Source organism: the organism of the source record quoted next, unplaced genomic scaffold, assembly GCF_019419815.1.
Source record: "Pyrus x bretschneideri cultivar Hongxiangsu unplaced genomic scaffold, Pyrus_bretschneideri_v1 Contig1, whole genome shotgun sequence".
Taxonomy (NCBI): Eukaryota; Viridiplantae; Streptophyta; class Magnoliopsida; order Rosales; family Rosaceae; genus Pyrus; species Pyrus x bretschneideri.
This window is the reverse complement of record NW_025999390.1, coordinates 9024663-9047001: the sequence shown is the minus strand read 5'-3', so window position 1 is coordinate 9047001 and position 22339 is coordinate 9024663. Positions and strand designations below refer to the sequence as shown.

The following is a 22339-nucleotide window of genomic DNA, read 5'->3' as shown; positions in this document are numbered from 1 at the left end:
CCCTAAGGAGACAAAATGAAAGATTTGCTACTCCTTAAAACCACACTACTTGTAAGTGCTGAAGACATGTATCGAATCAACGAAAGCAGATTTTACTTATTTATGAGCAAGATCTTAATCACGTGTTGAGAGGCTCAAAAAACGCCGTAGATTATTTACATCAGCATTGTAAACTTTACAACCCCATCTGCTTCATCCACAGGGACCATTTTACAGCCTCCAAATATTCATCGTTTCTTTGCAGCGCAGCGATAAGATTGACATAGGTTATCTTATCAGGCTCTACACCATTTTCTCTCATTTCCTTGACCAAGTGGACAGCGTCTTCGACCATTCCTGCAATTCCGTACGCCTTAATCAACGTGTTATAGCTGCACAGATCAGGTCCAAGTCCGCATTCTTTCAACTCAGTCAGCACACCAGCAACTTCATCAATCCATCCTTGCTCTCCATAGATATTGATCATAATGTTGTACGTGTAATGGTCAGAAGCACAGCTTGTTTTCTTCATTCTCTGCAAAATGCTTCTAAATCTTTCCATTTGGCTTTCCTTCCCATAAGCATCCAACATGGAATTGTAGGCTTCCAGGGAAACCGAAAAGCCCTTGAACTGCATCTCTTGAAATGTTGAAGACATGCTTCTGAAATCTTTATTTCGCCCGTAAGCAGCTATAATAGTATTGTATGAGATCATGTCAACCAAACCCCACTTTTGGGCCATCCTGAACAACTCCCTAGCTTTCTTCAGAAGCCTTGCTTTCCCGTATACATCGAGCATGACATTGAAGGTTATGGTATTAGGAACAAAACCACACTGAAGCATCTCATCAAAGATCTCTGAGATCTCATCAACTGGCAAAGCATGAGAACAGCAGTTTATGACACAGTTGTACATTTCCCGATCCCAAGTCACTCCACTCTTCAAGAGTTTATAGTACAGGTCTTTCAACTTATCAAGCCTGCCACATCGTTGATAAATCCGGAGCATATCACGGAACATGTAAATGTCTGGAACAATTCCCTCCTGTTCTTCCATTGCCTCTAGAACAGAGCAAGCATCTTCCAGAGAACCAGCTTTTACATACATTCTCACAGCAATGCTATAGGCAATCAGGTCCAATACGTTTCCAGAAGATTTTAACTCCACGTAAGTTTTTTCCGCTTCTGTGAATAGGCTCATGATGCTATAGATGTCAATCATTGTGCACATGATGTGCATGTTTGGCTTGTTAAAATGTCTCGGCATTTGCTTGTATATTTTAACAGCATCTTCAAGACGACCCAACTCTTTACATGAGCAAATTAACAAATGATACAAGTTATCTTCAAAAGGCGGGTCCTTCCACAGTTTTTCCCTCAACACTTTCATAGTATCATCCACCAAGCAGTGTTTCACATAAGCCATGACAAGAATGGAACAAGAAGTCTGGCTGACAAGAATGTGTTGATAGAAAGAACCTCTCAAAAGGCGAGGCACTTTATCTACCCTTCCTACCTTCTCGTATGCTTGCAGAAGAGTACCAAGAATAGAGGAATATTGGCACCCCATTGTCAGCATATCGTCAAGAGTCCTGATTGCCCCCTCTTCATCCTCATGCTTGGCTTGCAAGTTTATTAGTGTGTACAGGTTAGACGAATTGGCTTGTACCCCAACCGCTTCAGCTCTTTGTAATACCATTTTGCTTCCTTATACTTGTCAGCTCGACCCCAACCTTCAATCATAGAACGGTAAGTTGTTTCATCAGGCTCTAATCCGGCATTCTTTATGCCCAGAAATAGGTGATGAGCAGCATCCATCTTAGACGCCTTCCCATATCCAGTTATCAAAGTATTGTATGCAATGATGTTTGGAGAAAACCCCGCTTCTTGCATGGAGACCAGTACTACTTCAGCATCATCTACTTTACCCTGCTGACAATAGGCATTAATCATTACCAACCAATTATCCAAATTCAATCTCACTCTATCTTCTCTCATCAAGCCAATGACCTCTTCCGCTTTGTCATACAAGTTTATGCGGGTGTAAATTGTGATCATCGCTGAGTACGCTGATTGACATACAATTCCACAGTTCCTCATTTGAGAAAAAGTAAACTCCGCCTCCTCAACATTCCAACCCTTCTGGTAAAGTCCCATTAGCATACCAAAAGTTGCAATGTTCGGCTGGATCCTGTGATCCAGCATCATTCGAAACCACTTGGCTCCCAACTCAGCGCGCCCCAACTTACAACACGCATAAATAAGGGTGTTGAAAACCTGATAATTCAGCTCACCTCCCAAACCAGCAAGCAATTCCTGAACCAATTTTTCAGCTGCATCCCAATCTTCTCTCCTACCCATCACTCTTAAAACTGAATTAAAAGCGCTCACATTGCGCTCTAATTTCCCGTTGCTTCTCATCCACTCGAAGAATCTAAGAGCTTTGACATCACTACACCTCTCTAGCCGTCTCAAAATATCGTTACAATGCTCCAAGCTCAAGTGAGAGCTAATAACAGAATAATCAACATCAAATTCACCACCATTCACATACAAATTCTCCAATTCCCTCACCCACCTACTCTTTCTTGAACTTAACTTCAAACCCTTTTCTCTCCTACTCTCTTTCTTTGGCCCCCCAGACCCCTTCTCACTTTCGTGTCGAAACTCCGGGTTTCCCTCAACCAAGCTCAAATTGGTTTCCTCACCCATCTGGTTCAGTTCCGAGGTGCCCGACAATTCGAAAGGGAGCCCAGAAACCTTAATTCGATTTCCCCAATTCAGAGCATTAACTACACAAGCTCTGCTAACATTTACATGACTGTAGCAAAAAGAAGAATTTAACTTGTTTGAAGAATCAAACGTTTCCAAGGAGATTGAAAATCTCAGTGAGGTCATCATATATATAAGCCGATTCAATACATGAATTACTCACCGGAAACAAATAGGGGGAAAAGAACACAACTTTATCATCAACTTGTTCTGGAATCTGCAAAATGAAAGTGTAATTTCTGATGAACAGAACTTTGAATTTGGGAGTTGGAGATAACGGAGTTTGAAGCTGTGGAGGAAAGTTAGCGCCTTTCAGGATTTTATGCCTTATTTTATTTTATTTTATTTTTATAACGGTACTGCCCCTGTTCTTATTGGTTATTGCATTTGCATGGACCGACTTTCTCCTTTCCATTTTTATTTTTATTTTTATTTTTCTCCCCCAACTTTTTTTAATACATCGATGTATTTACTTTGATTATAAAAAGGTTTTATTAGTTAAAATGGTCTCTGGAATTTATATAACTTATCACTTTAGTCTCTGAGATTTGAAATTAATAAAAGTAGTCCATGAGATTGTCTATCATCAATCATTTTGATCATTCCATGAAAAATCTCCATTAAATAAGAATATAACGACGAAAATACCCTTAATTTTTTGTAAAATCATTTTGGCCTATTGTTTTAAATTGCATGTATTTTTGTCATTTTGATACTTATTTAAAATAATTTTTCAAGAAATGATCAAAATGATTGATGATAGACAATCTCGAAGACCACTTCTATTGATTTTAAATCTCAAAGATCAAAGTAAGGAATTATGCAAATCTCAAGAACCATTTTAGCTAAAAAGCCTTAAAAAAAAATAACTTAAACCACAATCAACTAGCTACAATAAGTTGATATTGAAGTATACTACTTTGTACCATCTTACCCGTCCGGCGAAAGATACCAACAAAAAAATTCAAATTTAAATGTAAGAGGACGGATGTTGCAGAAAAAGAAGGCATATTTCTAATAAATAACTTGCACTCGTACATAATTCTGGGCATGTTTCTGCTCTTACAATTACAGACTTGGAAGAAAAATTATGATCCTAACAAATCCAAATGCTACCAAAGGCTTCTTCAAGTGCCCTCTTCCTGCTTATCTCTCCACTCCACCCTCCTGCCCGACCACCCCTCTCTGCTCGCAGCTTCACCATTTCTTCATCGTCAACAGCGTATCCGTGCAGATCATGCCCCCCTCCTCCAAGTGGTAGTGGTTGTGGACCCATGCCGCCGGTTGGACGTGGTTGCCCTGAAACTGTAGGAGCATACTGGCCCTGTGTACCAGCACCAAATCCTGCTTGTGAGCCTTGGCTCAGACCCTATCATTAGACACATCATATCAGTTAACAAAATCTCTTTGAAGGGTTTCAACATTTAAAATGTGCAAGGTCATATAAAGAAAACAAAAGAGAATGGATACACGTAACAATCCCACTCTTACCGCATCAGTTTCATTTTGTACAGGATGTCCCTTGCTTGCTGCGAGAGCTGCAGCAAGCTCTTCAGCCTATTCGATCGAAAACACCAGCATTAGAACCATGGCATAAACTTAGGAGAAATATTTAAGAGTTCAATATTGCCACTTTGCCCGCATCCTCTTTTCCTCTTTTTCCATTATACAAAATCAGAAGGTTAGGAACAAAAAAGGAAAGGGATAAAAACATGGTGATCTTATTTTGAAGTACCTTACGAGCTCTGTTAATCATTATTTGTTCGGCATTTTCTTCCTGGTACTTGGCAATTTTCGATTCAATAGCAGGAACATCTATTCCTTCGATCAAGTCAAATGCTACAAAATGATTTTTCCCTTTGTCAGACTAACTTTTCATCACGATATAACCGTATAAGCAACAGTTAAGCTGAAAAACTTACTCATGTCCTCCACTTCCTCCAAGTAATCATTGTATTCTCTCAAGGAAGGAAAATCCTCTTCTCGTTTATTGAATCTACACAGTGAATCATCTCCGTCAAAGATGCATAATAGAATTGTTAAGCATGTATTGGCTAATAGCAAATACTGCAGTGCTTCAATCAGTTCCAATACTTAATACATCAAAAGATTCCATAATATCAAAATCCATAAGCTTGAATGTCTTTTAAATTCAGTTCAGTCCCATAAGTTTTACTCATTCATACAAAATATACAGCCGCATTACAGATTTTTCTCCTTGAAGAAGTGTTTGAGTTACTTAATAAGTCCAGGATTCCTACTTAAACTTGAAGCACTTCTTAACATAAAACTAACTTCAAATTTTCAACTATTTATTTTCTATGACTTCCAAGGTAACAACCAAAATTTGAATGTGTGCACAAAGACACATACACACATAGAGAGGGAGGGAGGGAGAGAGAGAGAGAGAGAGAGAGAGAGAGAGAGAGAGAGAGAGAGAGAGTTACATGCTTGCAATCCTCTTCCTGACCACAATCTCCCTGTTCTGGGAATTAGAATTGGTAACCACCATTTTATTGCCCCTTCAGCCTTCTTTTCACCTTTTGCTCCTGCAAAATCAATGAGATCTCAAATTCCATTCTGTTTTAGCTACAACAAGATGAGTGTACATTTTTATACTCGAACAAGTTCGTGAAAATGTTTACTAAGGCCTCTATGTGATGCCCTTTTCAAATCAAACGGCTCTTAAATATTGAACCCTCAAAATTCAAACATCAAAGGTAACACGTCTGGGCAATGAAAGATCAAGTCAATTATGCGCCCGAGGTTACCACAACATGAAGCACAACCACTTTGCACCACTCGTAAGGAAATTGGATTCTAACTCCTCAGTCGAATACCGTTTTAACTGAGAAGCTGTAATATAAAGATAAAATATCAAATGCCAAACTATGATCCAATAAATGACCAAAGTCCATATGCCTAGAAAATTTCGTCACGTACCAAATTCGTTCAATATTTTAGAATCAGGAGTAGCATCCACATCACCACATGAACTCTCACTGCCTAAACAGAAATTCTCATCTTTTTAAGTTCCACCCCACAACAAGAGAAAAGAAAACGAATTTCTTACTACTCAGACTCTTTGATATCGATGTGAAGTATCTCACTATTCTTATATGCTGAGAATTATAGAACATGTAATTAGCATAACAAAAAGTCTGGTGTTTGCTAAATCAAGGTAAAGGTATTGAATTTATCAAAAATTAGAAGATGGGTTAGGCTTAGCGACTCTGTTGGTCCCACCCAGCAACCAATCGAGCTTGGTCACAACCTGGGTCGGCCATGTGTTGCACAAAATTCATAATTTAGAGAGAGAGACATTGCAGAAGTTGCATACCTGGGAGATGGAGAGTGGGCGATTGAGATGAGGAGAGAGGGAGATGAAACTCAAGTCAGACGAACCATCTGGTGACAGAAACCAGTCTGCGGGGTGCGACGAGTGGGTGCAGCCTTGGAGGGGGAGGTTGGTTCGGTGGTGGCCGTGGTGGCGAGAAGGGAAGGGAAGATTGTGAAAAAACGAGAAACTTTTACACTGATATTATTTTGGTTATTATATTTACCGTCAGATCAATCTGACGGCCTATAGAAATAGATCTTACAGTTGCTATGAAATTCTGATCTTATAATTCAAGGGAATTGATTGCGTCATAAACTGTTGGGTTTTACCAAAAAAATTCAAAAATTCAACAGTAAAGAAGAAAATACAACAAACACAAGTCGACCACCGACTTTTATATTAAAATCAAACGGGAGTGATTATAATTTTTTTTTAGAGGGTTTTAACGAAATACTTTCGTTACTGTTCATTTTTACTTTTACTAGTATTATTCACTACACCTTCATTTGTCATTTTTCATTAAATCCAAAATTTTTTTGGACTTTTAGTTAGTTTTTTTTTTTTTTTTTTTAATGAGAATGAGACCACTAGAGAATAATTAGAACAAGTGATTAGGGATGAATTTCATATTTGTATTCCACACAACACGTCTTACGTTCGACTCTTTGTGCTTGTGAATCAAACAATAATAGTTAGGAAAGATTGAAATGCGTCTCTCATTCTTTCTAGTTCTTAAAAAGGTGAACTGACAAATAAATTAACTTCCTTCAATTTATCATTAAACTGGCCAAGGTTTGGAAAGGTAAAAAAGCTTTTTATTCGCAAGTGGCCCTCTACCAGTATGATGGAAATGAGTGTTATTCTTGCATCACAGCGTAAGTTCGAATCCCGTCAGTTTCCTAAATTAACATCTTCTCTAATAAATATACATGTCTATAAATATGGCAGCACCAACACAAGGAGTACGCATTAACGTCCGAATTAGTAAAAACAAGTTATCGAAAAGATTAACGTCACGTCAAATAACTAGCTACTTTCTTGTAAGAATCAGTTTATGAATCTAAATCCTTGATCTTCACTCATCCAAAACAGGTCAAAAACTCAAATGGTTCAAGGTCTCAAACATCGATAAACGCAAGTACAGATGATCCATCTGTAAAAAAATTGTAATGTGATAGGAAACTAGTGTTAATTAATGTTTACAATGGGATTCTAGTTCTACCATGTGAATGCAGGTAACACGTATGACGGGTATGCATCGTATTTGGAAGCAAGAGCTTGCACAGAAGATAAATCTGCAACGTCCGCGAAACTATTGAGTCCAAGTTCATTTCCATGGATCCCACAGGTGACAAAAACTGATTGGATTGCAGCTGCATTTGCACCCTTGATGTCGTGGTGAAGAGAATCGCCAACTGCGATAGATTCAGCAGGCTCTACACCAGCTAAGTCCATAGCTGATTTGTAGATGATCTGTGTAAAAACGTATAATTAAGCTTGTCAGAAAGGAAAGCAAAGAGAACGGAGAAATCTATGAAACGAAATAACTGGGAAACAATTCACAATATCGTATTTGAGATAAGGTTTACATATCCATTTGCCAAATCAAGGAACAATGTGAAAAGAATGCGGGTAGCATTAAAAAGCATTTCAAGTCACTTTACTGAATAACAAGTCACAAATCTAGAACTTCGCTAACTATTTGACAGTCAAACAATTAAAGAAGTTGCACAAGACCGGAGCAAAAGGTTTATGTTAGGGAGCACCAAATATGTAAAACTCATACAAGGGTCATATCGCAAGCTCAATAACTGGACCGCATTTATGTGCTTGGACGCAACCAAGAGAAAGAATGACAGTAGAGTGCAAAAGCAATATATATTAAGGTAAAAGTCATTATCAATGGTAACCAGAACAATGTCGTTAAATTACCTTATCAGGCTTGCCCATCCATTTCACTTCACCGCCGAGCTTTTCATACTTGGAAGCCAAAGTCCCTAATAGAAAATTCATGAGGCACATATAAGCAAACAATCAACACTGCTAAAAATATCCATCATATATATGGGTATTGTATTCAGCCAAATAAATAGTATTACCAGGCATTACACGCAAAGCTCTAGCCTCAACAGTCACAAAATCTGGATTTGCTACCACCATAGGGATGTGTTTAGCAGCACATTGTTCCAATATACTTTCAAGTTCCTCAAGTTTCATTGGAATCGCATCACCAGAAGGACTCCCCAAGGCTTCAGAGCCATGGGCCAAAATAAATTCGGCGTCTTGAACATTCTCCACAACTTGTAATCCCAGGCCCTACAAGAGATTGATAAAGTAATAGTAAGTTCATATGACTAGGTTTTCAATTTCATGATTTCCTAGCTAGATTTTTCTGTAAAGCGAATCTGGGGAAATTTTAATGCGTGTGGATTAAAAAAAAAAAAAAAAAAATTCAATCTTGAATCTTTTACAAATCATATTTGGCCTGCAAAGGATATTTTTCTTAAAACCAGTGACAGTAAATGATGAGATTCCTGTCTTACTGAAAAGTAAAGCCACTATGCCATAAATTTCAAATAGGTATCTTAACGGACGCCTGAAGGAGGCAGGGGAGAAAGAGAGCCCCCAAAGGCTCCTTCAAGAAAGTGTGATACACTAGAGGAAGGGAGAAAAATGGCCTCCAGAGTTAACAATGGCTGTACCTCAAGAGATACGGAACCACGAGCACTCCAAGTCATATGAATACAAGATTTTCCCAGTGCAGCGAACCAAGCATCATCTCTCCTTTTACATGACAACATACAGGAGAAGTTACCATGTGGATGGTTGCAGAAATTAAACAGTTCGTCGTAATACCAATGCAAATGAGCCATAATGTTATCATATTGTTGGAAACCTACATGCGAGTCCTCATATAGTATTGATATTGTTCAAAGAATACATGGTTTGGTGGTCAACCTTAGTAAGTTTTGATGTGTCAATTCTCCGCTAGTGATGGCTCCTACAAAAAGAGAAGGATCGAACCCCAGGCTTTTCAATTTATCCATGGTTGTAGACGAGCGTCTTGATGAATTACTTATAATAACCATCTTTGCACCACTGCTTGCTAGCTTCTTCACTATTAAACAAGAACAAGTTCAAACAAATCACCGCTGCCTCATTGCTTAATCGAGACTAGAATGACTTGTTGCACTACCAACTAAAACAGAAGCTTACCCAAATGCCAAAACAAACAGATGAAAACATACATGTTGAAATTGCACCAGGGTAAGGTTGCTTCCCATCATGGAGAACTCCAAACTGATCCAAAAACCAGGCCTGCACACACATCACCAAACACATAATTTATATTGTAAGTTGAAGTTTTGGAAAGCTTATGAAATCACTTCAAGCTCACTAAATCAACGAAAATACGCACATATAGAACTTCTAATAAATCTTTCGATCAAAACTAGAACCTTTCACAATTGGCAATGCTTTGCTTACATGTAAGAAATCACTCCTCCTCCAATGGTGACATGCCATAGTTTTATCATACAAACTGTTCATTCCCTTCATCGTCATCTAAAGATCAATCTCTAGAAAAAGTTATTTGATCCAGAGACCACTTGATTCAGAGACCGTTCAATCATCCATATGTATCAAACAAATTGACGATTCAATCTGAGGATGTCACTTGTTAACATAACCATCGTCGACGACACATATGAATAGCTCAACGGTCTCCAAAGTGAATGAATTTTCAGAGATCGTCTTTATCGAAGGGACAATGGCAGGACACTAAAACGTGTTTTATTAATTATTTAGCTTCCATTTACTGAATAAGTTCTTTTTTTTTTAATCCAAGTTTTGTAAAAAGTTCTATTTGTGCTTAATTACGGAATTCAGGATTGAAGGAGTAGAGGAAAACTAGGAAGACTTTGGAAGTGACTCTAAGAAAAGACTTAGATTACTTGGAACAAACGAAAGACGTGACACAAAACCGAGCACAATAACATTCTAGGATTCATATAGCCAACCCAAAAGCCTTTTATTTATTTTTTTTGTTGTGCTTAATTATGCATAAAACTTGGATTAAGCTAGGAGAGGAGATTTCAGGCAAAATCTGAATTTGTAATTTAAAGAAAACGAATAATCAGGTGAAAGGAAAGCGAAAATGGATAGCAAAGCGAACCTTGAAACGGTGCGTTTCGGCAAGCTGTTGGAGGCCATTTATGCTCTGGAAGAGCTGAGCGTCGGTCGATTGAACAGAGCATCTGGGCATCATCTTCTTCCTGCGCCCTGTGTGGTTCATTTGGTTGGTGTGCTTGTTTGATATTTTACTTACACGTGATAAGGCCCCGCACGTGAGAAGCTAACTTGTTTTGAAGCTATTTGCCAATCAGTCCCTTACCTTTTTGGTAATTTAAGGGTAGAGGCCACATTATCTGCTTAAAGTCGTTTGTCATCTAACGATCTTTAAAAAGTGACCTTAGGGATGAACGTTTTTGAACATTAAACAGCATTGAGATGAGAACCGAACTAAGGGGGAGAGGTGGAGAAATTTTTCAGTGTGCTGGATATGAATCAGTATACTGAGTGTCGTAATATAAGTGATTAATAACATAATTGAGATGAGAACTCAATTGAAGGAAACGGAAAGAAGAAATATTTCAATGTGCTTGATATAAATCGTGTAATATAAGCGGTTAATTTTTTTTTTCTTTAGTGATTTAATCATTTATATTACAATACTTGATGTACCAAGACCATGTTACCAGCACACTAAAAATTTCTCAAGACAGAGAACACAAAGCTATTACATTAATTTGAAGAACAGGAAGTTCTGAACCCGAATGCATGAATACTATAAACCTAAATAGAACATTGATCCTTATGCAAAATGGCACTTGTGCATCCAACCAACATCAAATTAAAAAAAAATTTTTAAGCGACTTTCTAAAATCCAAACTACCACAATGAAGATTCAAATTTGAAAGGCATCCTTTTAGTCAAAGCCAGATTAAAATATTTTAACAAGGCTACTAGAAAAAAGAAAGGGATCGAGGGGTGACAATCTTAAGGATACAAGGGGCAAGTTTGCATAGCAGTTTGCACTATGATTATTGAAGGGCACAGGCACAGCCTGTTCCAACTTCTACGTTGACGGTCACACCAGTTTTTTCCCGTCTTTTTTTTAAGTTTACAACGACGTCTTGAAAGGAGACATGAGTAACCAAGCCTTACAGTAGATGAATTTTTCCTGCTCATTCAGCACCGAGTGCGAAATGAAACCTTCACGAGTCGCTGATAAGTTGTTCGGATGCTGGCATGATAAGTTGTTCAGAAGCTGGCATTGAAGATCCTGACAAGAAGGATTTGATGAGTGTGAGAGCTTGCTTGGGTTTGTGCAGAGGAACTTCATGGCCTGCTCCCCTCACCGACACAAATGTCAGCCCGGCATATTCTTGTGTCCATCCTCCAACCTGTTAATTAACGAGGAGTAACTGTATTACATCATGTTGTTTTTGAAGGATAAAAACTATTCTAGGTGTAATATGTAGTTTCAAAGTAATAGTTCTATGTTTGAAACAAGAATTTTAATTCGTATCCTGTTTCTAATGGGGAGAGAATAGTTCCCAGAGGTTCTTTACCTGCCCATCATCGTACCACTGCACGCCAAGGTTTGACAGTTGGAAGCTTAAGAGCATCTATACTGTATCGGGTAGATGTAATTGGGATTACGGCGTCATTATCACCACTGCCAAAGATGGAAAAACAGCAAAAGTAGGATGAGTACCAGCAAGTTAACTATACAAAAATGGTATTCCCAAACCATGTGCCGAAAATGCCTCCTTTACAATCGACACATTATTCCATACTGTTTATATAACGACCATGAAAAACAAAAGGATTGAGTGAAGTTAATTATATTTTTTGGAACTAATCCCAAAATTTAAAGAAGCATCGAATCTATATCAGCAATGTGATGAGAGGGACCTGAACATCCATATACGCAGTCCTGAATGTATCAGCTCCTTGTAAACGTCCAACACTGTCCTAGGAGAATCCTTCCAAGTCATACTTACCACATCACTACAAAACAGCAAAATATGGGATTAAATAATATGTAAACCTTTCCACCTAACATAAGCAGGGAAAACAAAATTTTATACATTGTTTAAATTCCAGATGCAAATTAGGATAACATATCCCAGTTGCAGGCAAGAAATTTTTACGCAGCTTCTGCTCCACCACCCACAGATGGAGGCAAAGATGGTGGTTGACTAAAACTTCAATGTATTCTTCACCTTCTTAACCATTACAATTTATTCAATCAAAGTCCATATTTAGTAGACGCAAATACGGTTAGCCAAAGCTCCTAAAGTCTTGAGCCATCAATGCTCTTCAGGACTGGCTCATTAGAAACCGAAAGTTCTAATGCAATCAAAAGCATGAAGCACTTTTTTCAACTGATTACCTGCATGTTGCCCATTTAGATGGTGCGTGATCTGGATCAACGTGAAGTGCCTTTTGAACCTCAGGTAGATTGAAGTATACAACTGAGTGTGCCTCGGTGCAAGGATCATATTTCTGACTGATGTGGCCAACCGTCTATCAAATGGAATCACATTTCGGCATCAGTATGATAATAATCTTGCAAGCATAATCTTTTTGGAAAGAAAGGAAATTCTTGATTCATTAAGAACTTTAAAGTAAGAGATGAACTCGAATGCAGTTTACTAGGAAGTTTATTGTGCACTCACATTCCTTCGTTTCCGCAGCCCATTTGACTGGCTAACATTAGCAGGGCATGAAGGAGTGTAGATGCTGTAAGGGTCAATGTTTCCAAGTTCCGCATTAGCAATGTCAAGAATATTATCACATGAATTTGAGGTGTGTATAAATGACTGGAAGTCACACAGAAGGTTCAGCAACTTGTAAGTTTGATCGGAAATCAAACCAGCCGACCACATAAATTGGAAAACGCCTAAGTGATCATGGTAATCATCAGTTAGAGCATTTCCCACCTGCAAAACAAATATACTTTGTTATTTCGATGTGTTTAAACAACGTAAAATATCCCAAACCTTTTCCTTAGAAAAGCATGTAGTCCATATACCATATAACCCTTCAGATTAACTGCTTTTTCCTTAGTTTTCAAGTTGTACTTTACAATTGCTTGACTCAGCTGAGGAACATAATGTCCTGGTACACAAGACGGAACCAATCAAGTCATAAATAATACACCAAAATACAATAATTATCTATATTACATTAATATAAAGAACATAAGTTCAATATACCTCCGTAGCTCTCTCCTGTAATGTAAAAGTCTCGTCCCTTGTACTGGGGAAAGCGCTCAAACCATTTCAATAGAAATGTTAGAGAATCATTGGCTGCAAAGCAACAGAAATTAATAAACTGACGTGCATAAACTAACAACATAAATCGCTTGAAGCATAACAATTAGACATGAGATAGTACCCGTCCTTTTATCTCCATTGGATAGCAAATCAGAAGAAGTGTTCGAATAAGAAAACCCAACTCCAACAGGTGAATCGAAAAATAGAACGTTAGCAACTGCAAACAATGTAAAAGGAATTAGGCATTTGCATAGAATGTATCTGCAAAGAACTAATAAGAAATGGTTTCATCATTCTGAAAATATACCCTACTCCTGACCAATACATATCATTCATAGACGTAACTGATAAGTACACAATTTGTAACATTCCTCACAGATAGTACAACCCAAAACCTCTAGCGGTCTAGCTGATACCTTTTCGTAGCGGTACATTTTAGCTATACCTTTTCGTAGCGGTACATTTTAGCTCATGTAATTGAACATAGTTATGAAAAGCTTCTCACCTTGATTCCAAGAGTAAGGGTTCAAATACAGGGTCTTCCCATCTGCCTCGATATGAAACGGGCCAATTTCTTCGGCCATACCATACGCAATGGATGAGCATCCAGGTCCTAAGGAGGTCAGAAACCATTCAAACAAAATTCTATACCAAGTAAGAAACAGCAAATTGGCAACAAAAACTCAAGAAAAAACTACTCACAAGCAAATGAATAGGAAATTAATCAACTTTCTACCTAAAAAGTTCATCCGAACGCTCAAAAGATTTTTGGGCACCTCAAAAAACAATTTTTTCCCAGAAATGTATTCCAAATATTAAACAAAATGGAAGGACATGCCAAATTTTAGCAGCAAACAAAAGTCAAAGCAGCACCATCGCAAAGAAAAATGAGAAGCTATATGCACAAAGATTTAAAAAAATGAAGCCTTATGCAAAAAAATTGGAGCTTGATGCAAAAAAAAGAAAAGAAAAGAAGATTGAAGGGTGGACCTCCATTAAGCCAGAGAACAATGGGCTTGGAGTGAGGGTCCTCGGCAGCTTCGACAAACCAGTAGAAAAGAGCTCTCCCGGTTTCTTCATTGACAGGGACGTACCCAGAAAAGTGGGCAAAGCTGAGGTTGAAGCTCTGCCCTGGGAGCTCGGCAACTCTGTCCAATTTCTGCTGGGCAAATGGGTTGGCCGGAGGAGCTGAAAAAACACTGCCCAGATGGAGATTGAGGAGGATGATCAAGCATTTGAGAGCAGAATCCCATCGGGGTTTCGCCATTTTTCTGGGCTAAGACTCGAGAGAAAGACAGAGGAGGAGCTTAGCTGAGAGAAATAGGAGGTTGGCTCTGGTTGTTTTGCTGGCAAACCACCGTATCTTCAAGTCTGACCTGGTATCCGTCTTTGTCATCTTTGGAAAACGGGCCAAAAGATAGGATATAATTCGATTTCTTTTCAGAAATAGTATAAAAAATGAACACTACTTGGGTGTTGAAGAATTCAACGGTCACACCCACTCACTTACAAATGGATACATATCTAAGTTTTGATTAAAATCAAGTTCTTTCCATAAAAATGGAACAATCTTTTCTATTTTCATCATGTTCCATCATCTTTTCTCACAGTTCTTTATTTTGATTTTCTTCTTTTATAAAAAAATTAATATAAAATATTAACGTGATTTAATAATGATCATTCAAATAGAAAATGAGGAAATGAGAAAGAAAAAAAAATCCTAAAAAATGAACGTAATATTAAATTGATTTTAAAAAATCACATTTTAAAAATTGCCGAAAAAGTTAGACCTTGAACTACCGAAGACAAGCCCGACATCGTGTTCACTTCACAAATTTATTTGTTACTATAGTTGAACGATACTGGAGAGAAAAATTCAAGTACAAAATATTGGATATAAAATTAAACGCACTTTAATTATTTGAGCTTTAATCCTCCTTCACATGGGAACAGACTTTAACTCTTGGGGCTGCCGGAATCCTAAAAAAGCTTAACCGCAATTGCAGTTCATCGAAATTATTACCAATATTTTCTTGGTCGTGACCGAAACTGTTTTCGTCTATACATGTCATCTCTAGAAACCTTTCTGTTGCTAACAAAACAGAGATTCGTCTTTTTGTCTTGAACCAAAATCCCAAAAAAAAAATTTTTTTTTATTATTCAAAATGATAATTGAGATTGGTATAACTCATGACTTTGGTCTTTGAGATTTGAAATTGATATAAGTAGTTCCTGAATTAGTCCATTAATAATTATTTGGATCATTCTATGAAAAAATAAGGATCAAATGATAAAAATACTTTTAATCTAAAAAGGAATGGCCCAAAATGATATAATAAAAACTAAGAATATTTTTGTCATTTTCTTCCTCGTTAAACGGAGATTTATCACGGAATGACCAAAATGATTAAAGGTGGACAAACTTGATAAACAGTTCTATTAATTTCAAATCTCATGGATCAAAGTAAAGAGTTATACTAATTTCAATGATCATTTTTAACTAAAAAGCCAAAAAAAGAAAAAAAAATCAAGTTTTGAAGAAAACAAGTCCTTGTATGATATCAACTGACATTTGAAGTTTAATGGTAGTTGTAATCATTTCATTTGATTGAAGGAGGTGTCACATTCGTCTAAATTTAACTATAATATGTCTCGCATTCAACTCACATGAGTGTGAGGACGATCTCGCATGATATCACTAACATCGCCTATGTATATTAAAATAGGGGGTCTTACTGTCTTTAGAGAGTTGGCTTGTATACTGAGTAAACTTGAGAGAGCCAACTTGTCAAAGTTGCCTTATGAATTGTCACGTTGGTTACTGTCAGTCTCCTTGCTCAACAAGCATCCTTGATTCTTATACGACACTTACTTTTAGTGAACCACAGAAAGAAGAGTCTAAAATATTAATAATAATAATAATAACAATAATATTAATAATTTTGCACAACCTTAATTCAGAGTGTATCTTCTAACAGAATTATCACTTAATTAGCTTAAGTAACCTTCATTAGCTTGCTAATACAGCTCAGATCGACTTTCGGGTTAGAACGCGAGGTTCTATTGAAGTAGTGCAGGCTACTGCAAGAAAATATCAACGTTTATGCTTCTGACAGATCAGCATTCTCTTTGATTGGAAGTTTTGAGTCAGGAGATGGATCTTGGATGCCTTCTGTATCAGACGGTTGAGATTCATGCTTTGCAGCAGCCTGCAATACTCGGTTTTTGACATCTGAGGATGAAGGAGATGTTGGCAGTCCAATGCCGTTTGATTCCAATTTTCCTGCAGTCCATGAAAGTGCCTGAGCTCCCAGTCTAACAGGAGAAAGCAGCAGCCTTCAAGGAAAATAACATAGCTGGCCACAATAAAACGACATGAATCAGCACAATCTAAATAACGTGGTTTTTGGCTGTTTGAAGAAACAATCTACTGGGCGTCATGTAGTTAGCTTTACCTCACATCTTTCTTAAAATCATCTGCGGTCTCATAAGATGCCACCCGCCGATAAATGGTCTGGTGGAATAAAAGAAATGAGCAACGAGAAAGGGGAAGAATTAAAAACTAAAGCACCCATTCTAGGAAGATTATAATACCTGACCAACACCAACAACTGCCAATCAGTTGTAATGTCTTCTCCCACTCTGTAATACAATGAATCATGCTAATTAGAGATGGAGAAGAAATCCGGCAGAAGCGAAGGAAAAATGAATGTAAAAATTGGTATATCTTAAAATGAAACTTCACTTTCGATGTGCCCTATAAGCAATCCAATTTCTTTATAGAGATAAATTTAAGGCACATATACACACCTACTAGTGCATACCATGCTGCAATCAATCCCTGCACAGAAGGTAGTTGCATAAGTTAGCAAATAATGCACTTGAAATTGCATGGCAGTTAAACATTTTTATAACACAAAACAAATCCAGTTTCCATAATACAAAAGATGGATCACTATAAAGTAGAAAGTAGAAACTAATGAAGACAATTTGTCTTACCACACCAGACCCAAGAACTTGCACCGGAGAAGGACTGATATCCTCCAGAATTGCCTCAGCTTCCTAAAATGATACAATTTTTGAAACAAAGTAAAGAAAAAATGGGTCCACGTTACATACAAGAGAACCTCAGCCAGTGCAGTCCAACAATGTTGTTAAAAAGGAAGCAATCGCATCAGATATTATCAAGGGAATTAGATGTCAATCGTAGAAGTTCACCAACCAGCATATTATCATCTTTTGTATTTATTATAATTTACAAGAATAAACAGCTTCAGAGTGATAAATACCTCATTGAGTATGGTAAATGTTGTCTCAGGTTTGAGTTCCTTAATACGGAGACCATTTTTCACCCAAGACTTAAAGCCACCTTGAACCAAGTACGGTTTCTGTAATTTAAACATCTCAAGGTGTTAGTATCTACGAAATTGCTCTGCGATTCCAGAACTACCAAAAATTTAGATGCATTGAGTGGTTTTCTTACGAGACATACGAGTTACCATAAGAAAAGTCCTAATGATTTTGTTAATTAAAATATGAATCTTTATCCTGCATTATATACTTGCCTTGAGCCCAAGCTTTCTCAAGGATCTTGCAATACCTTTGGAACGAGTACCATCAGCATCCATAACTATGACCTTGGACCTGTCCTACACAGAGTACAAAACCAGATGCTAATATTCATTATTCATTACTCAAACCAGATGCTAATCATCGTACATTCCAATAGTTTTAGGCATAAGATCCTGCTGTCAGATGTGGAAGTTCTTTTAGGAGCGTACAACCCTGTTCGAGTCCTTGGAAAAATATGATAATATACCTAAGGTCACCAGGGCAGTGCTAAAAACTTGAAATCGAATGATTTTTATCCTTAGAATTTCCTTTCTCATATTTTTGTTGGCCAAAAAATTGTGATTGAAGTTCTTCAGGTGGAGAGTCTAAGATACTTTCAGGTGTCCATGGTCACCAAATATGTTACCATCGCTAAAGAACGGAGAATTGGTAGGTCCCAGTCCAAGATCTTCCTGTAAACTTTTAGTAAGATTCAAATAAGAACTTTTATCTTGGTATAGTTTTAAGGCATATAAAAGCCTGAAACTGCTTACCTGAACAACCTTCAAGTTCCTAATAACAGCAGCAGTTAAGGTGTCATTAAGATCCCTTCCACTCTTCACTAATTTCCATACAGCGCCATCAACCTGAAATTTTGTTCAACAAGTTCAGAACAAAGGCACAAAAAGTATATGGAGAGGAGGATATGACTGTTTTCACCCTAGCAAATATGTAATTCGATTATGTCATTCATATCTTCAAAAAATTGCAATCTAACAGTAAGCCAACCTCAGGTAGGGACACACTTGCATAGCGAAAGCGAGCTCCTCGTCGAAGATCAGGAATCCCCTCTCTTTCTCTCAGAACCTTCATAATGGAAATTCCAGATCCAATCATTGGCAAATTTGAGAAGCAAACACTTGGCAATAGTATTTAAAGTCATACTTTAAACTGAGGGTGAGAAGAATTTGCTTTTATTCTATCATAGAACGAACAAAGGAGCATGAATTTGAACACTGGACGTTGTTTTTTACTTTAGGCAGTTAAAATGATTCTTGGTTTATCCAGCCCCCGTAGGCAAAATTTTGATAATATCATCAGCACAACCAAATATAAAGGCCAAAAAGTAAGCAATATCTTGCCTCAGGTCGGACATCAATGAGCACAGCATTCTCTTTCCCTGTCAAGAGCTCCAATGTCGATTGAGGAGATAAATCTCCAGCGTAACCACTGTATGTCCACACCCGATAAATGACCCTGCAGCATATCTGATAAGAAATATAAATTTCTCACACAGCAGGATACTTATAATCCTTTATGTACAAATGGAAAAGGAAAAGCAGTCTTCATTTAGAACAGAAGGATATCCATACCATAAAGTGGCCGAGGTGCCAAGAAATAGAACAAATGGAATGACCGGATCATTTGGGTCCAAGCCAAGATTTTCCTCCAACCCCTCAATCGAAATATAAACCTGCATTCAACAGATTCAGATTCAGCTGACACTATTACTTAGAAAACTGTCATTACAAAAGCGGCAAACTCAGGATATAAATGATTGAACATATAATGTAAGCTTATAACGGAAAGTATACTTTCCAGCATAAGTTGTCAACACAATATACAGGAAACTATAACAAAGTGGGGATGATGGTTTGGAAGAAAAAAAAAGCATCCAACCAAAATCAACTAACCGGCCTTTTTTTTCTTTCAGAGAACCAGTTTGAACCTTACAAATTATTTAGAATAATGTACAACTCTGCAAACCACAATTCATTTTCCTTTACAGCTCAAACAAATAGCCCTATATAATGGACGTGTACGATTAATACCTGTTGAAAAGCAGTTTTGGCAGGCCCCAAGAACTCTGCAACTCTCTTTTCAGACAAATTTAGCGCATCACTGATGTCAGGAGGGAGAAAGGCCTTGGCAGACTGGTAAGAACTAACAGCAAAGGAAGCCCCATTTGATAGAGAATCTTCCACCACAACAATTGAACGTCTCAAGACATCAATAGCAACAACAGCTCCTTTACTTGTGGCTTCCTTAAAGTCGCTTGAAAATTTTGTCATTTTACTACCACCATATTGTCCCGTTTGATCCACTGCTGAAAACAATCCGCCAACAGTATTATCCACTGCTTCGGTAGCACTTTTAACAACAGATGTTAATGATGAAGTGATTGTATCTACAGAGGTTTTAACTATATCTTCGCCCTTGTCTACTGAAGCACTGAAAGACTTGCTAACCCCATCAATAAAATCCTCAATACTAGTTTTCACACTGGATAATCGATCACTATCCACATCTAGGGAGTCAGGCACAGAGGTGGAATTCCCCGGTGTTAAATCAGTAGCTGATAAGCTTTCAGGTTCTACAGCTGCCGGTAAGACACTTGCATTTTCAGTTGACGGATTAGTAAAGTCCACGAGTCCCTCATCAGGAGCCAATAGGCTAGAGCTGTCTACAAACTTCAGTTCCACCCTTCCCGGCGGATGCTGTTCATACATGGTTCCAGTAGAAGAGCTCCACACGTCTGAATACTTGCACTTGAGATGGTCTGGTTCATATGAGTGGGAACACCTGTTAACAAAATCCACAGAGACGGATTGTTCTGTGCTTTTCACGAAGTTCGAATACAACGACTTTGTAGCGTGTGCTTTAAAGAAATCTCTTTGAAAAGGCATTGCCTTTGACAAGCCCAGAGAGCCCCTGCATCCCATAATGTATCTGGCTTCAAAATCCTTCTGGAACTGGGAACTGGCATTCAACCCTCCATGAATGGAAATCTGGGAAATTCATTTGCACACATGTAAATTTCAAATTCGGAATTTCACAATAACTTTGACCAAAAATGTTTCACAAATATGACATAATGTCAAACAAAATTAGCTGTTTCAAATTCTCTGCCACCACAAGCTGATCATAACATGCTTCAATATGTACAAACCACATCAACTCTCCACTCCCCCCTAATAAATTGGAAAAAAACACCCGAGAACTATAAGTTTTATACAAAAACACTTCACGAGCTCAATTAGTGCGAAAGCCCCATCATTTTATCCACTTGTCATACTTTAATTGACACTTATTTGTACTTATATGTAAAAAAAGTCGTTTTTTCTTCTGAAAAAGCGATATTCTAGACTACTCTAATCTGATAGGCCCGACCTATTAACTGACTTAACTCACTTCAGCGTGACTATACGAACCTTAAGGGTGTGTTTGGATGAGGTAATCTTAAAGAAAAAATTTGCTTACTGAGCATGTACATCTTACCTGAGAATGGGAAGAACAGCTTGAGGTGGCTGAGCAAACAGGCAGCATTGCCGTACCAAAACTCAATTATTCAGCAACAAACACAATCAAATTCCACCAACACTTTGCTAAAATAACCCTAAACTAACGTTAAATTGCATAAAAAAGGAAGTGTTTTTGCAAAGAAAATTATTACTTCTGCGGCTTCTTCTTGCTACAGTCATCAGAAAAATGGGTTTTCGATTTATATGGAATCGTCGGAGGAAAGAATAAGATAATGATGATATGACGAATAAAATCGTCCAATGAAATACCTTCTTCTTTGCCTCTCGTTTTTCGGTGGGGACATGTACTTGTTTTTGGCATTCTTGTGGGGTTTTGGCGCAACGTCCCTGTACTTTCCCGTATTCAGTTTTCTTGCCCGCGAGTTTTGGCATTTTACTTTTTTTTTTCATTTAACAGAAAAATACTCGATTTTACCGGATTTTATATATTTCGCGATTTTCTCTATTTTGGAGGTATTTATGTTTTTTTTTTCTGATGGGTAATGCTAAGAATAATATCTTTTAAAATTATATAATATGAGTGTTAGTGATTGAATTATTATTTAAATATTGATTAACATATTTGTTTTCTATTTATGATACATTACATGATTTGTAAATGTGATCTAAAAAATTGGTCTACCTATCATTTTTTTGTTTTGTTTATCGAAGCGGTGCTAGACCATTGGGTTTGTGGGCTCCACATGCATGACATGTTTGCATAATAACTAAAAACTTAACCATGTTTGACATTAAGGATGAAATTCGTCGAGTAAAACTGAAAAAAAAAAAAAAAGAAATTGATGAGTTTAGAAACACAAAAGACTAAACGGGTAGTTGACAAAACATAAGGGATAATATGTTACAAAAAAAACCAAAAAAATTATTATAAAATGGTCCATACACTGTAGGTTTATCAATAATTTTCATTATTTTAAGACATGTTTACTTGTCATCAATTATCGAATGACCTACAAAATATTAACGTAAAAGAGATTTTTAATGTACCGAGAACACAATCCGATACATCAAGTATCATAATGTAATCG

The 22339-nt window shown here is 37.4% G+C and overlaps 5 protein-coding genes across 10 annotated transcripts; all 5 read right to left on the bottom strand.

Moving 5' to 3' along the window:
• Nucleotides 1–71: 71 nt before the first annotated feature.
• On the bottom strand, nt 72–3290 carry LOC103949039 (pentatricopeptide repeat-containing protein At4g30825, chloroplastic). The gene is given in 2 exon segments (XM_009360134.3): nt 72–1638; nt 1641–3290. Coding segments are annotated over 2 exon segments (2703 nt in total). The 5' UTR covers nt 2881–3290; the 3' UTR covers nt 72–175.
• Nucleotides 3291–3742: 452 nt separating this feature from the next.
• LOC103949037 lies at nt 3743–6280 on the bottom strand. The gene is made up of 6 exons (XM_009360132.3): nt 6092–6280; nt 5199–5300; nt 4674–4747; nt 4487–4590; nt 4243–4308; nt 3743–4120 (listed from the first exon to the last, which is right to left on the bottom strand). The coding sequence occupies exons 2-6, from the start codon at nt 5261–5263 to the stop codon at nt 3848–3850; spliced, it is 582 nt and encodes a 193-aa protein (XP_009358407.1). The 5' UTR covers nt 5264–5300; nt 6092–6280; the 3' UTR covers nt 3743–3847.
• An 862-nt stretch (nt 6281–7142) lies between these two features.
• LOC103949036 (glycerol-3-phosphate phosphatase) lies at nt 7143–10423 on the bottom strand. 2 transcript variants are annotated; one of them, XM_009360128.3, is made up of 7 exons: nt 10266–10423; nt 9340–9409; nt 9050–9209; nt 8794–8875; nt 8191–8407; nt 8024–8088; nt 7143–7564 (listed from the first exon to the last, which is right to left on the bottom strand). In XM_009360128.3, the coding sequence occupies exons 1-7, from the start codon at nt 10383–10385 to the stop codon at nt 7310–7312; spliced, it is 969 nt and encodes a 322-aa protein (XP_009358403.2). In that variant the 5' UTR covers nt 10386–10423; the 3' UTR covers nt 7143–7309. The 2 variants fall into 2 exon arrangements, with proteins under 2 accessions (XP_009358403.2, XP_009358406.2); XM_009360131.2 differs by having other exon boundaries at nt 9308–9409; nt 10266–10345.
• Nucleotides 10424–11056: 633 nt separating this feature from the next.
• Nucleotides 11057–14779, bottom strand: LOC103949035 (serine carboxypeptidase II-2). Its single transcript, XM_009360127.3, is given in 11 exon segments — nt 11057–11556; nt 11725–11767; nt 11769–11831; nt 12071–12166; nt 12552–12685; nt 12838–13101; nt 13194–13279; nt 13378–13470; nt 13559–13654; nt 13943–14050; nt 14428–14779. Coding segments are annotated over 11 exon segments (1449 nt in total). The 5' UTR covers nt 14705–14779; the 3' UTR covers nt 11057–11367.
• A 1549-nt stretch (nt 14780–16328) lies between these two features.
• Nucleotides 16329–21527, bottom strand: LOC103949034 (calcium sensing receptor, chloroplastic). 5 transcript variants are annotated; one of them, XM_009360126.3, is made up of 13 exons: nt 21268–21524; nt 19821–20777; nt 19362–19462; nt 19131–19245; nt 18778–18855; nt 18543–18635; nt 18003–18086; nt 17727–17825; nt 17437–17499; nt 17248–17278; nt 17032–17079; nt 16893–16951; nt 16329–16773 (listed from the first exon to the last, which is right to left on the bottom strand). In XM_009360126.3, exons 1-12 carry the CDS (start codon nt 21313–21315, stop codon nt 16923–16925), a joined length of 1746 nt encoding a protein of 581 aa, XP_009358401.2. In that variant the 5' UTR covers nt 21316–21524; the 3' UTR covers nt 16329–16773; nt 16893–16922. The 5 variants fall into 5 exon arrangements, 3 of the variants coding, with proteins under 3 accessions (XP_009358401.2, XP_048440058.1, XP_048440064.1); XR_007258334.1 differs by lacking the exons at nt 16329–16773; nt 16893–16951; nt 17032–17079; nt 17248–17278; nt 17437–17499 and having other exon boundaries at nt 18003–18081; nt 21268–21526; XR_007258332.1 differs by lacking the exons at nt 16329–16773; nt 16893–16951; nt 17032–17079; ... (1 more) ...; nt 17437–17499; nt 17727–17825 and adding an exon at nt 18257–18461 and having other exon boundaries at nt 18026–18086; nt 21268–21527.
• Between the last annotated feature and the right edge of the window lie 812 nt (nt 21528–22339).

Excerpts from the sequence above, each read along its gene's own strand:
- LOC103949037 (XM_009360132.3), bottom strand. The coding sequence starts at position 5,263 with ATGGTGGTTACCAATTCTAATTCCCAGAACAGGGAGATTGTGGTCAGG. Across the intron at positions 4,748-5,198 it reads AGGAAGAGGATTGCAAGCAT|ATTCAATAAACGAGAAGAGG; the intron begins GTAACTCTCTCT and ends TTCACTGTGTAG. Across the intron at positions 4,591-4,673 it reads GGAGGAAGTGGAGGACATGA|CATTTGACTTGATCGAAGGA; the intron begins GTAAGTTTTTCA and ends ATCATTTTGTAG.
- LOC103949036 (XM_009360128.3), bottom strand. The coding sequence starts at position 10,385 with ATGAACCACACAGGGCGCAGGAAGAAGATGATGCCCAGATGCTCTGTT. Across the intron at positions 9,410-10,265 it reads CCGAAACGCACCGTTTCAAG|GCCTGGTTTTTGGATCAGTT; the intron begins GTTCGCTTTGCT and ends ATGTGTGTGCAG. Across the intron at positions 8,408-8,793 it reads GTGGTTCCGTATCTCTTGAG|GGCCTGGGATTACAAGTTGT; the intron begins GTACAGCCATTG and ends AATCTCTTGTAG.
- LOC103949034 (XM_009360126.3), bottom strand. The coding sequence starts at position 21,315 with ATGCTGCCTGTTTGCTCAGCCACCTCAAGCTGTTCTTCCCATTCTCAG. Across the intron at positions 17,279-17,436 it reads AAGTTCTTGGGTCTGGTGTG|GGATTGATTGCAGCATGGTA; the intron begins GTAAGACAAATT and ends CCTTCTGTGCAG. Across the intron at positions 16,952-17,031 it reads CAGTTGTTGGTGTTGGTCAG|ACCATTTATCGGCGGGTGGC; the intron begins GTATTATAATCT and ends TTATTCCACCAG.